The 12,339-nt window shown below is 45.2% G+C and overlaps 1 protein-coding gene across 1 annotated transcript; it reads left to right on the top strand.

The window, feature by feature from the left end:
* Nucleotides 1-2,805: 2,805 nt before the first annotated feature.
* LOC123586558 (40S ribosomal protein S27-like) lies at nucleotides 2,806-7,194 on the top strand. The gene is made up of 2 exons (XM_045455797.1): nucleotides 2,806-2,904; nucleotides 6,590-7,194. Exons 1-2 carry the CDS (start codon nucleotides 2,806-2,808, stop codon nucleotides 6,842-6,844), a joined length of 354 nt encoding a protein of 117 aa, XP_045311753.1. The 3' UTR covers nucleotides 6,845-7,194.
* The last annotated feature ends 5,145 nt before the right edge of the window (nucleotides 7,195-12,339 follow it).

A 12,339-nucleotide genomic window follows, 5' to 3' on the forward strand; every position in this document is an offset into this window, starting at 1 on the left:
CTTCAGTCCATAATCACCTGACCACACAACTCTTGAGGGGGAAAATGTCCCAGGAATCTGACTTCAGTTTCCACTTCTCACCTAAAACTCGTCTCTCAAAAATATCACAGAACCATGTGCCAGATCGACCAACCCTTTCTTGGTTGCATACTTTTTGACATAGATCAGCTAGTTTGGTGAGAGAATGAAGCTGTATACAATGAATTAACTTCTTTGCTGTGGTTTTTTTTTTTTATTATTATTATTCTCAACCTAGGTATATTTTATTAAGCCATCTTTTTTTTTTTTCTTATGCATTCTCAAGACTGGCCTTTTCTATGCATGTATGTTTCATTTTATTTATTTATTTATGTATTTATTTATTTATTTATTTATATTTTTAAAAATTTATATCCAAATTGGTTAACATATAGTGCAACAATGATTTCCGGAGGAGATTCCTTAATGCCCCTTGCCCATTTAGCCCATCCCCCCTCCCACAATCCCTCCAGGAACCCTCAGTTTGTTCTCCATATTTAAGAGTCTCTTATGTTTTGTCCCCCTCCCTGTTTTTATATTATTTTTGCTCCCCTTGCCTTATGTGCATCTGTTTTGTCTCTTAAAATCCTCAGATGAGTGAAGTCATATGATGTTTGTCTTTCTCTGACTAATTTCGCTTAGCATAATACCCTCCAGTTCCATCCACAGAGTCGCAAATGGCAAGATTTCATTCTTTTTTGATTGCCGAGTAATACTCTATTGTATATATATACCACATCTTCTTTATCCATTCATCCATCGATGAACATGTGGGCTCTTTCCATACTTTGGCTGTTGTCAATAGCGCTGCTATAAACACGGGGGTGCATGTGTCCCTTCGAAACAGCACACTGGTTCCTGTGGATAAATGCCTTGTAGTGCAACTGCTGGGTACTAGTTATGTATCATTTTGGGGCAGAATTGAGAAAACAGTAACTTAGATAACTTCCGGTGTTCTGCGGCTCAGAGGAGGAACCCTCGTTGAGAAAGACACTCACAAGCATGTGTTGGATTTCAGGGTTGCTTCAGCTTGAAGAATTCTGGCTAACTCAGCATGAGGCCACTGAGCTCCTGAATAGGCTGCTCCATATTTAGACACTTACTATGGTGGCTTGTTTACTTGTTTCTTACGTTTTATTCACTTTTATCATTTTAGCTTTTGGTCCCTTTAATCATTCAGTCTTCGATTTGAAGTGATTTGGCACAATTCAATTTTTCTTAATGTGCTTTGTCTTTTCTTACTATTTTATACCTCTTTTTTTTTTTTTTTCATTTAAAGTGTTTGTTCTCAATGATTGTTTTTTTTAATTATTATTATTTTTTTAACATTGATTTATTATTGAGAGACAGAGAGACAGAGCATGAGCAGGGGAGGGGCAGAGAGAGGAGGAGACACAGAATCCGAAGCAGGCTCCAGGCTGTCGGCACAGAGCCCGACACGGGGCCTGAACTCACAAGCCGCGAGATCATGACCTGGGCTGAAGTCAGACGCTCAACCCACTGAGCCACCCAGGCGCCCCCCAATGATTTTTTTTGTTACTCTGTATCACTTTCAGTTTTATGGTTGCCCTCTTTTTATCTCATATTTTATTACAGTTTCAATTTTCTGTTTATTTTTATTTTTCTTTCTTTAATAATTGCTTAAAAAAAATTTTTTTTAATGTTTATTTATTTTTGAGAGAGAGAGAGAGACAGAGTGTGAGTGGGGGGAAGAGCAGACACAGAGGGAGACACAGAACCCAAAGCAGGCTCCAGGCTCTGAGCTGTCACCACAGAGCCCGACACCGGGCTTGACCCCATGAACCGTGAGATCATGACCTGAGCTGAAGTCGGACGCTTAACTGACTGAGCCACCCAGGTGCCCCATCTTTATTAATTGCTTTTTAAAAAATAATTTCTTTTCTGTTAGTTACTAATTGGGAGTCATAAGCACACCCCTAGCGTGAGCCATGCTATACGTGATCCATACCAGAAGCTAAGGAGGACAGAGGATTCTTCCCTCTAGGTCACCTTTCTAGGTCCCTTTAAGGATACCACATTCCCTTCCTGTTTCAAAAAGTTGTAACCTGGTTGATATGGGAGACCCAGCATCCAGAAGATCCCCCAAGATCAAGTGTGATGGCCGCTGACATTTCCATCCCCCAGAGTACACGTCCCTATAATCAATCCTCTGTGCTTAAGTGAGGTGGGACCCAAGCATAGGCTGGATTTCACTTTCAAGATTAGGTTATGTTATCTGACAAAGGTGAAGGGATTCTGCCTATGTATTTAAGGTTCCAGATCAGCTGATGACTTTGAGTTCATCAAAAGGGAGATTATTCCGGATGGGCGTGACCTAATTAAATGAGCCCCCCCGCGCCCCGCCTTTTTTTAGTTTATTTATTTATTTTGAGACAAGGTGTGTATGTGGGGGAAGGGGAGAGAGACAGAGAGAGAATCCCAAGCAGGCCCCGTCACCAGGGAGCCTGCTGGGCGGCTCAAACCCATAAACCTTGAGATCACGCCCTGAGCTGAGGTTGGGCATTTGACCGAGCCACCCAGGTGCCCTTAAGTGAGCCATTAAAAGATACAGGGCCTGTCCTAGAGTCAGAGATTGGATGTATGAAAGTGATTCCACCCCCGGCCTTGAGGAGGTCGGCTGCTATGTTTTTTGTTTGTTTCTTGTGGCCATAACTTTTCTTTTTTCACTTTTTTAGTAACATCTGATGTTCACTGAAATTTTGCCGTGTGCCAGCATCAGTCCAAGTTTTTTTTCACTGACCTATATATGAGTATAGTTGACACACGATGTCACATTGGTTCCAGCTGTACGATATCGTGGTTCCCCAACTGCACGCGTTACACTGGGCTCACCACGAGTGCAGCTACCATCTGTCACCGTACAAGGCTAGTGCAGTGTCATTCCCTGTGCTGGACCTTTCAGCCCAGTGGGCTTACTCATTCCATAACTGGAAGCCTGTACCTCCCACTCCCCTCCTCCCATGTTGCCCATCTCCCCTACTCCCCTCTGCAACCACCAGTTTGCTCTCCACGCTCACAGGGTAGGCTACTATGTTCAAGTGGCCTGTGAAGGCCACACGGCAAAGGGCCTGAGACCTAGCTGCTGACAGGAGTCCCCAGCTAACACCTAGCAAGGACACGGGGACGCCAGTCCTACAAGTGCAAGGAAGTGGACTCGGCCAACAACCCAAGTGAACTTGGAAATGGGCCTTTCTGCAGGCGAGCCTCCACATGAAAACAAACCAGCTGACCCTTTGATTTCTGTGTTGTGGTCCCATGAGCAGAGGATCTGTCTAAAACATGCCAGACTCCTGACCCGTGGAAGCTGTACGATAGCAACTGTGTGCTGTCTTAAGCCACTAAGCGTGTGGTCATTTGTTCCACGTGGGTAAAACCTAATGTGTCACGTGATATCATACTGATAACCTTCCCGAACTGCTGAGATGGAGCAGTTTATTCCCATCATAACGTCAAGGTTCTCGCTGAGGAGGTACAGCCTACCATCTCTATCTTCCTCTAAACTCTGTGGACACTGAGCAAACTCTCTGCACTCACCACCACCTATCAGGAAGGGGAGCTACAGTCGCTTAATCACCTAACTCTAGCTCAGGTCGTGATCTCGCAATTTGTGAGTTCGAGCCCACTGTCAGGCTCCGTGCTGAGAGCTCAGAGCCTGGAACCTGCTTCGGATTCTGTGTCTCCCCCTCTCTCTCTCTGCCCCTCCCTCACTCACCCTCTGTCACTCTCTCAAAAATAAATAAAACATTTTTAAAAAAGGGGGGAGGAGCTACGTGCCAAGTTCCATTTGCAGAAGGATTTTTAACATAAAAATGGTTAAGGTTAACAAAGTAAAGTATGGGGTCTTCAGCCTTCCAACAAGACTCCTTGGAAGGAAGGAAGGTAGAAGAACCCCTACTTTGTGTCACAATTATATCTTCCAAAAATGGGTCAAACAACATTGCCCATCCCATGTGATCTCATAAAGTGGCTTTGACACTCCTCCCGTTGAGAAGTGAGTCTACGTCCTCTTCCTTTGACACTGGGCAGACGTAGGACAGTAGTAACACTGTGACTTCCAAGCTAAGTCACCAGAACATTCATCCTGGAAGTTTTCAGCCACCATGGAAGCAGTCTGATTACCCTGAGGCCACCATGCTTGGAGCTACCTGACATCAGCCCAAGCAGGAGACCACATGGAACGGCACTGTGACTACATGAAGAGAGTGAGGTGCTTCACCAGCTCCAAACTCTTCAGATCTCCTACTTTTCCGGCTCTAGCCAGTTGACTACAACCATAGAAAAGATCCAAAGCCACAAGTGCCCAACACCTGGGAAAAATAAGCCCACTGACCCAATCAAAGGAGGGAGGCAGAGACTCAGAGCACATTGAAGCGAGGCTTTAATTGATGTTTTTGCAACAGCGGGCGTCTGAGAAGTTACGGCAATTTATCTCCTAGTGTGCAAGTCCCTCCCTGGCTCCTCATTGGCTAAGTACTACAGAGGCAAGTCCCTCCCCGGTTTCTCATTGGCTTAGTACTACAGAGGTTACAGCCTTATCGGGAAGTCGCCTATGCCCATAAGGCAAAAAGGAGTCTGATTGGAACAAACATACATTCCCTGGGGTGACGCAGAAACTTTCAGTCCCTCCTCCCTTTCTTCTACTACGCAAGCTCATTGCAAAGCCCACGTAAAGGAGAGAGGAAGAAGAATAACCAGGAAGTGAAGTGTCTAAAGGTTTGGGATTCCACTGTCGGGGTGGGGGGTTTGTACATATTTCCAGCAGGTTGTAAATGTACTGTTAGCTGGACAGTACCGCTTTTATTTAGTATTTCTGAAAATAAATCATTTCCCTTACTTTTCACCCCAACCCCTTGCAAATTCCTGACCCACAGAAACAGTGAGAGAGAGCGAAGCTATGGCTGATGTTTTACGTCATTAAATTTCAGGGTGATTTGTTACTTTGTTAGGCAGCAACAGATAACCGGGACATTTTAGTTTCAAGTCCTTCCTTAGGTCAATCTGCCCCCTGCATAGTTCTGAGTCTTGACTGGCCTCCCTTCTACTCTTACCTACTCTGCCCCCATAACCCTGAGCAGAGTTATGAAAGGTCCCCTTGGTGTTAAATTGCCTCAATCCCCTTCCTTTGTTTTGAGATTGAGGAGAATTTGCCTAAAATTGGGATTATCCTCTAGTCTTGAGTCACCTGTGTTTTTGCTGGATTAACCAAGACACAAGAAGACCACATTTAAAAGTTATGCTCGCCATGGGGCACAGAAGGCATAAAAACAGGACACTGACCTCAAGGAATTTGCAATCTATTTAGTGTTTTTTAAAAGTCAAACAGGAGCGCCTGGGTGGCTCAGTCGGTTGAGCGTCCGACTTGGGCTTGAGTCATGATCTCATGGTCTGTGGATTAGAGCCCCACGTCAGGCTCTGTGCTGACAGCTCGGAGTCTGGAACCTGCTTCGGATTCTGTATCTCCCTCTCTCTCTGCCCCTCCCCCGCTCATTCTCTCTCTCTCTCTCTCTCTCTCTCTCTCTCTCTCTCTCTCTCTCTCTCTGCCAAAAATAAATAAACATTAAAAACAACGATGCAGTCTCTGTTGAGAAAACCTCCGGGGCACTATGTTGCTCAAAGTAGAATGATCATTTCATTTGTTACCCAAATCTAACAGTTTTGAAAGTGAAAGGGAACACTATTACTAATCACCTTGGGAAACCAGGCATAAACTGGCACTATCCTGGGCAAACCAGAACATGTCGTCCTCAGAGCCACAGGAACGTACTTCGGGAGAGCCATGAGAGCTCTTACTCATTGTCAAACCATAACTTTGGTTGAACCCAACCTCTTCTCCCACTCTGCACCTGTTCCCAGCAGCTGAACATGGCTGGGAACCATACACAGCTATGCTGACTGCTCAGCTCTAAACCCATGCCCATTTATCACACGTGACTCTTGGTGCTACATAGCAAACATGCCACGTTTCCCGCTCTCCTGGACAACGCTTTCACCTCTCTCTCTCCTTCCTCCCAAACTCCAACGCATCCTCCTTCATCCTCGCTCTGAGTCAAGGGCCCTACTCCATCCACCTCTCTGCTCCTGTGCCCATACGCTCTGCCTCCTCCGTGCTGTGTGGATACGCTGTCTGTGCTCCAGGATGAGGAAAACCCCTCTGCTCATACACTAGGTCTTATCTACTCTCACCCACTCAGGATTCTGCGCCTACGGTTCTCCTCTGTCTCTCCTGTTTCATCAGTGTTTCCCTTAGGAGGAACATGCTGCTGTATATCCTGTTTTGATGTTTTTTAGGTTTATTTATTTATTTTTGAGAGAGAGAGCGAGCAGGGGAGGGGCAGAGAGAGGGAGGGAGAGAGAATCTCAAGCAAGCTCCATGCTGTCAGGCTGTCAGCATGGGGTCTGATTCAGGGCTCCATCTCACAAACCGTGAGATCATGACCTGAGATGAAATCAAGAGTCCCGTGTTTAACCAACTGAGCCACCCAGGTGCCACCATCTCCCGTCTTTAAAAAACCCTCTCTTGCCTTTCTGGCAGTGATGTCCTGCCCCCAAGAGCATACTCCTCACAAAGGACCTCCTGCGCCCATCCCCAGAAGAGGAGAAGAGGAAGCACAAGAAGTGCCTGGTCCAGAGCCCCAACTCCTCCTTCATGGACATGAAGTACTCAGCGTGCTACAAAATCACCACTGTCTTCAGCCACGCACAAACAGTGGTTTTGTGTGTGGGCTGCTCCACCGTCCTGTGCCAACTGAAAGGAGGAAAAGCAAGGCTTACACAAGGATGCTCCTTCAGACAGGAGCGGCAGTAAAAGTAACCTAAATCAACATGAGTGGGAAACTATCCCAATAAACTGATTTTGGACACAAAATAATAAATAATAATAATAACAATTAATAATAATAAAGTAAAAACCCTCTCTTGATTCCATTTTCCCCTCCAGTTATGACCCCAACTCATTCCCTCCCTTCACACAAGATTATTTGAAAGAATACTCAGTCTCCAATTTATCTCCTTTCGTACGACCTTCAATCCACCCCCGTGAGGGAGGGTTTTGCCTCCACCACTCCACCAAAACCGTTCTGGCCACGTAGCAAATGAGCTCCACATGCCACATCAGGGGACAGTTCTCATCCTGTCAGCAGCATCTGACAAAGAGCATCTTCTTTTTTTTTTTTTTTTTTTTTTAATTTTTTTTTTTCAACGTTTATTTTATTTTTGGGACAGAGAGAGACAGAGCATGAACGGGGGAGGGGCAGAGAGAGAGGGAGACACAGAATCAGAAACAGGCTCCAGGCTCTGAGCCATCAGCCCAGAGCCCGACGCGGGGCCCGAACTCACGGACCGTGAGATCGTGACCTGGCTGAAGTCGGACGCTTAACCGACTGCGCCACCCAGGCGCCCCAAAGAGCATCTTCTAAGACTTCCTTGAAAGACGTTTTCCCTTGGCTTATAGGGCACTACGCTTACCTGGCCTGATTCCCGCCTTTCTGGCCGCTCTTTCATAGTCTTCTTTGCTACACTCCCATCCTAAACGTTGGGGTGCTCTGAGATACTCAGCTTTCTATCCGTATTCACTCCTTTGGGGATTTTATTCAGCCTCACAGCTTTCAGTCCTATCTGTCTCTGGTGATTCTTCAACTCGTACCTCTAACCTTGATTACCCAATCGTCCATCCAACATCTCCACCTGGATGTCTAACAGGCATTTCAAATTTAACGTGTCCAAAATTGAATGCCTGTGTTCGCCTTAACGCTGCCTCTTCTTCGGTGTTACCAAACATAGACAGATGGCAACTCCATTCTTCCAGCTACACGAACAAAAAACTTTAGTGTTATCTTTGACTCCTCTTCCTCTTATGCCCCACAGCCAACCCACGAGCAAGTCTGGAGTATTCTACCTTCCAAATGTTTCCAGATTCAGACCACCATCATCTCTCACCTCCTAACCATCGCCTCTTACCACTATCTCTCACCTCCCCACTTACCTTCCTGCTCCCGCTCCTGCTTCCCTCTCGTCTTGTCTATTCTCATCCGTTAAATCCCAAGTCAGATTATGTCACTTCTCTCCTCAAAAGTCGTATTTCACTCGGGGTGAAGAGGAAAGCATTCCCCTTCCCTGTCACCTCTTTGACCTCTTCTCTTCCTTTCCCTCTCGTTCACTCCACTGTAGCTCGTTGAACCCTGCTGTCCTTCCCACACACCAGGCCTGTGTTTTTGTTCATGCTGTTTCGCCCACATAGGACGACCTTCCCCCAGATATCCTTATGGCTACCTCCCTCATTTCCTTCAAGGGTTAATCCAAAGGTCATTTTCTTAATGAAGACTTCCTTGGTCACTATCAGAGTCAGCATCCAAAATGTCCCCTAATGATTGTCTCTTGATCCCCATACTCCCATGTTTTCCCGTCATCCCTTCCCATATCGTACTAGAGCTGGTTTGTGTGGCAGCAGAAGTGATGATATGCCACTTCTGAGGTTAGGTTATAAAAGCCTGCAACTTGCACCTTGGGCACGCCATCTCTTTTTCTCGAGTCATTCTCTCTAGGTAAAGCGAGCTGCCATGTCATGAGCAGTCCTATGGAGACAGGCGAGGAACTGAGGTCTCTTCCCAAGAGCGCTGTAGGTTGAGCATGGAAACTGATAGCCCATGCCTTGACTGTGATTTCGTGAAAGACCCTGAGCCAGAATCACTGCTTACGCTCCTCTTGTCTTTCTTACCCTCAGAAGCTGTGTGAGACAGTAAGTGCTTATTGTCTTTGGCTGTAGAGTTTGGAGATAATTTGTTACACAGCAATAAATAATATTGACAACATGTCCAAACCCAGCCCCTGAGATATTATATCGACTTGCCTGTTTTATTTTTTTTCTTCTTAGCATTGATTACTATCTAGGATCTCTCTCTCTTTTTTAATGTTTTTATTTATTTTTTAAGAGAGAGGGTGCAAGTGGGGAAGGGGCAGAGGGAGAGGGGGACAGAGGATCTGAAGTGGGCTCTGCGCTGACAGGCTGACAGTAGCTAGCCTGACATGGGGCTTGAACTCACAAACCATGAAATCATGACCTGAGCTGAAGTCGGACACTCAACCAACTGAGCCACCCAGGTGCCCCAGCATCCGTTATTATCTAACATATGATATATATTTTTTATTTACCTTGTGTTTGTCCCTCTCTGCAGCTAGGATGTAAACCGGCAGGGATTTTTGCCCCTTCTGTTCACTGCCAAACTCCAGCGCCTACCACAAAGTCTGGCACATAGTAGGCACCCAACAAATTTTTGTCAAATGAATGCATAAAAGAACGAATGGATCTGACATCAGCTTTTAGTCTTAAATTCTCCTACATAAATTCAGTTATAATCCTAATCATTTACCCACAGTTTTCCCAGTATTATTTTTAGCACCCAAACCTGTATGGCCAGTTGTGCCGTAACACAACATATGCTACTAAAAATAACCACACTATACAAATGCTGTGCAATGAAAACCACGGGCTTAAGGGAAAAGTGAGGTTAGAAGGCACAATACCCAAACACTCTGTTGGTAACAACAATGAAAGACAGGGGCCTGATAAAATGGTAGTACGGTTTATACATGTTAAATAGTTGAGAAATATGTAAACGCTACAATTAATATAGCATTATACCTCAACGCAGATTTGAATTTTGCATATGGAAGTGGATGTTGGAAGGGGCACAAACTTCTGGGTTACTGTGAAGTGCTAAAGGGGGGGTTATCTGAGATTGGAAAGAAAATGATAACACCAGATACCAAAGGGTATGGTTTGTAACACCGTGAACTTAGGTGGGGGCAGACATTTGAGGGGTGTGCTTGTCTACATTTTATGTATTCCCACCCTGCTTGGTTCAGCTGGGTGCGTTTTTCTCTGCCTAATGTTTTCCAGGGCAAAATCAAGCATAAGCAAATGCAAAAATCACATCATGTTCAAATTGCTCCCTAATATATGAATCAGATTGGAACAAATTCATGTTTTCAAAACAAGCCTGACAGCAGAACCGACTGTATCTTTGTTTATAACATTGTCTAAGGTCATTCTTTCTCCTTTTTGCCTGGCCCAATTCTGCCTTCACTTCAAGGTTTATTTTCCCTTGCCTCTGTTATTACCTGTATTGACTTTATCATCTTTGAACATTCCCAGGCTTCCTTCTCAATTCTACCTTATTGCCACCTTGATATCTTATCAGTTCACTCTACACTTGATTGTGTCTCTCTCTCCAGCTAGCTATAAACTACTTGAGGGCAGGGGTAGCCTCCAACTCACTGTGTCCGTTTGCTCATCTTCCAGTACTCATCCTAGGACTGCGTCTTGCATGCAACGGATGTTGGAAAACTCTGTTGGTTTGATCTCAAGGCAGGACTACGTGAGGCCTTTTCCATCTCATAGCTTGATACCTAATGAAAGCAGTATAGTCACTTCTGGAGAAAACTCAAACCAAGATTGAGTAAGAGAAACCAAAGCCTAAGGTCAAAGATGAATGTGTTAAGTCGGTAGCGAATCCCAAGAAAGGGGCAGTGTTCAACGACTACCACTTGGCTGGTTTGATCAGGGATTTAATCCTAGAATGCCTGAGTCTTCAACAGAATTTTGAAGAAAAGAAAGGTAATTTTGACTCCGAACTTAAAATGTCTTACCTAGAAGGAAAGGAGTCCTTGATACTGGATACCTAAATTAATACCTCCTGAAAAGTGAAGGATGGGTTGAGATTACATTTCTCTCCAAAGAGCGCAGGCAAGGCCCCAGAATGGGTGATGAGGGTGATCTAAGTATCAAAGATTAGGCCTTGGGGAAGGGAGTGGGGTGACTTTGGTGCTTCACTGACGGGGCACAGACTTAAGAAGCAAAAATGGGTCAGGCCACATCATTGCTCATTCTAGAGGCATCATTCAGATGGCAGTTTCTGGGAACGTTCTTTCTTGTCTTTTCTTTTTTAGTTTATTCAAGTAGTCTCTACATCCAGTGTGTGGTTCGAACTCACAACTCTGAGATCAAGAGTCCACATGCTTTTCTGACGGGGGCAGCCAGGCACCCCTCTGTGAACTTTCTCTATGCCAACTGGAAATGAGTCTTTCAAAGGGAGACTGACAATCCACCTGCATCCAAGTATGCCTCAGGATAGGGGAGGATATGAGGACAGGGAGTGGTACAGATAGTGCATAATGCTAGAACTCATTCTAGGGGTCTAAGTAGGGTATATGGCCCAAACAATCAAAACCCTGCATTATTGACTCAAAATTAAGATCTCAAGCTTACAGTTATTTATATGTGCCTTACCTATTCATCAGCAGAAGCTGAAATCTCTCCTTCACCTCTACAACTCAGAAGGCTCTTTCTCAGGGGGTCAACCTCCCCTCGTCTTCTTAAGGAGCCCAGGGGCCCTTGCATTTCCCTAAAGTGGAGGAGGAAAACTGTTTTCCCTCTACCCATATTAGATTTACTGTAGGGGCCCTGTAAATTAGGCTGGTAAAAGACAGATTAACAAAACAAAAACGGAAGTTTATTAACATGTGCATTGAGCATACGCACATGAGTACCCAATGATGAGTAATTCAAAGAGGTGGTTAGGACTTGGGTTTATACAGCAGCTTAAAAATAAATTTTTAGGGAAGTGCCGAGAGAAAGGAAAAGGACTTTGAGTTTCTAAGGCAGCAGTTGGTGGGAAGGTCAATATGTGAGAGAACTAATGGCTGATAAAGTTTCAGTAAAGTTTGTTAAATAGGTTGCTCTGGTGCCATCTCTGGGCTGATAAGGGTCTAGAGTTGTCTCCAGTCATTGACCTCTGTTCTTCCTGGTAGAGCAGGGAGGGGGGACACCTTTACAAATTTATGTCCTGCTTTTAGGCAAACAAGGGGAAGTCGGAGCTTTTCTTGTGTCTGCTTCTTCTCACTTGCCTTCAGCTCAATGTAATCCTTTGCCAACATGCCATATTTTAGGGTAGCATATTCTGCTACCTACCTTCATTAACACTCTGTGAGTAGGCTCCCCAAGTCCCCATCCTAGCTCATGTCTGCAATAACTTAATTTCTACTTTATTGAACTTCCTTGGGAACTCTGAGCCATTGCCCAGCACTAGCTGCCTGGATCCAATAGGATTATTCTCAGATTCTGGGAAACAGTGCCACCCTTTGTGCCCACACCTTGTGTTGGCCAGGGGACCTTCCCATACATCAGAGGCAGCTGGTGGAGGACAATTAGGTCATGTCAGGAGGCACACGTGAACATGCCAGAGGGGTGGGACAGCATGTAAGGCTCTCGTTGTCCCAAGTCTTGTCCAATGGCTGTGCCATGTG

This window comes from Leopardus geoffroyi, chromosome C3 (genome assembly GCF_018350155.1).
Source record: "Leopardus geoffroyi isolate Oge1 chromosome C3, O.geoffroyi_Oge1_pat1.0, whole genome shotgun sequence".
In the NCBI taxonomy this organism is placed as follows: domain Eukaryota; kingdom Metazoa; phylum Chordata; class Mammalia; order Carnivora; family Felidae; genus Leopardus; species Leopardus geoffroyi.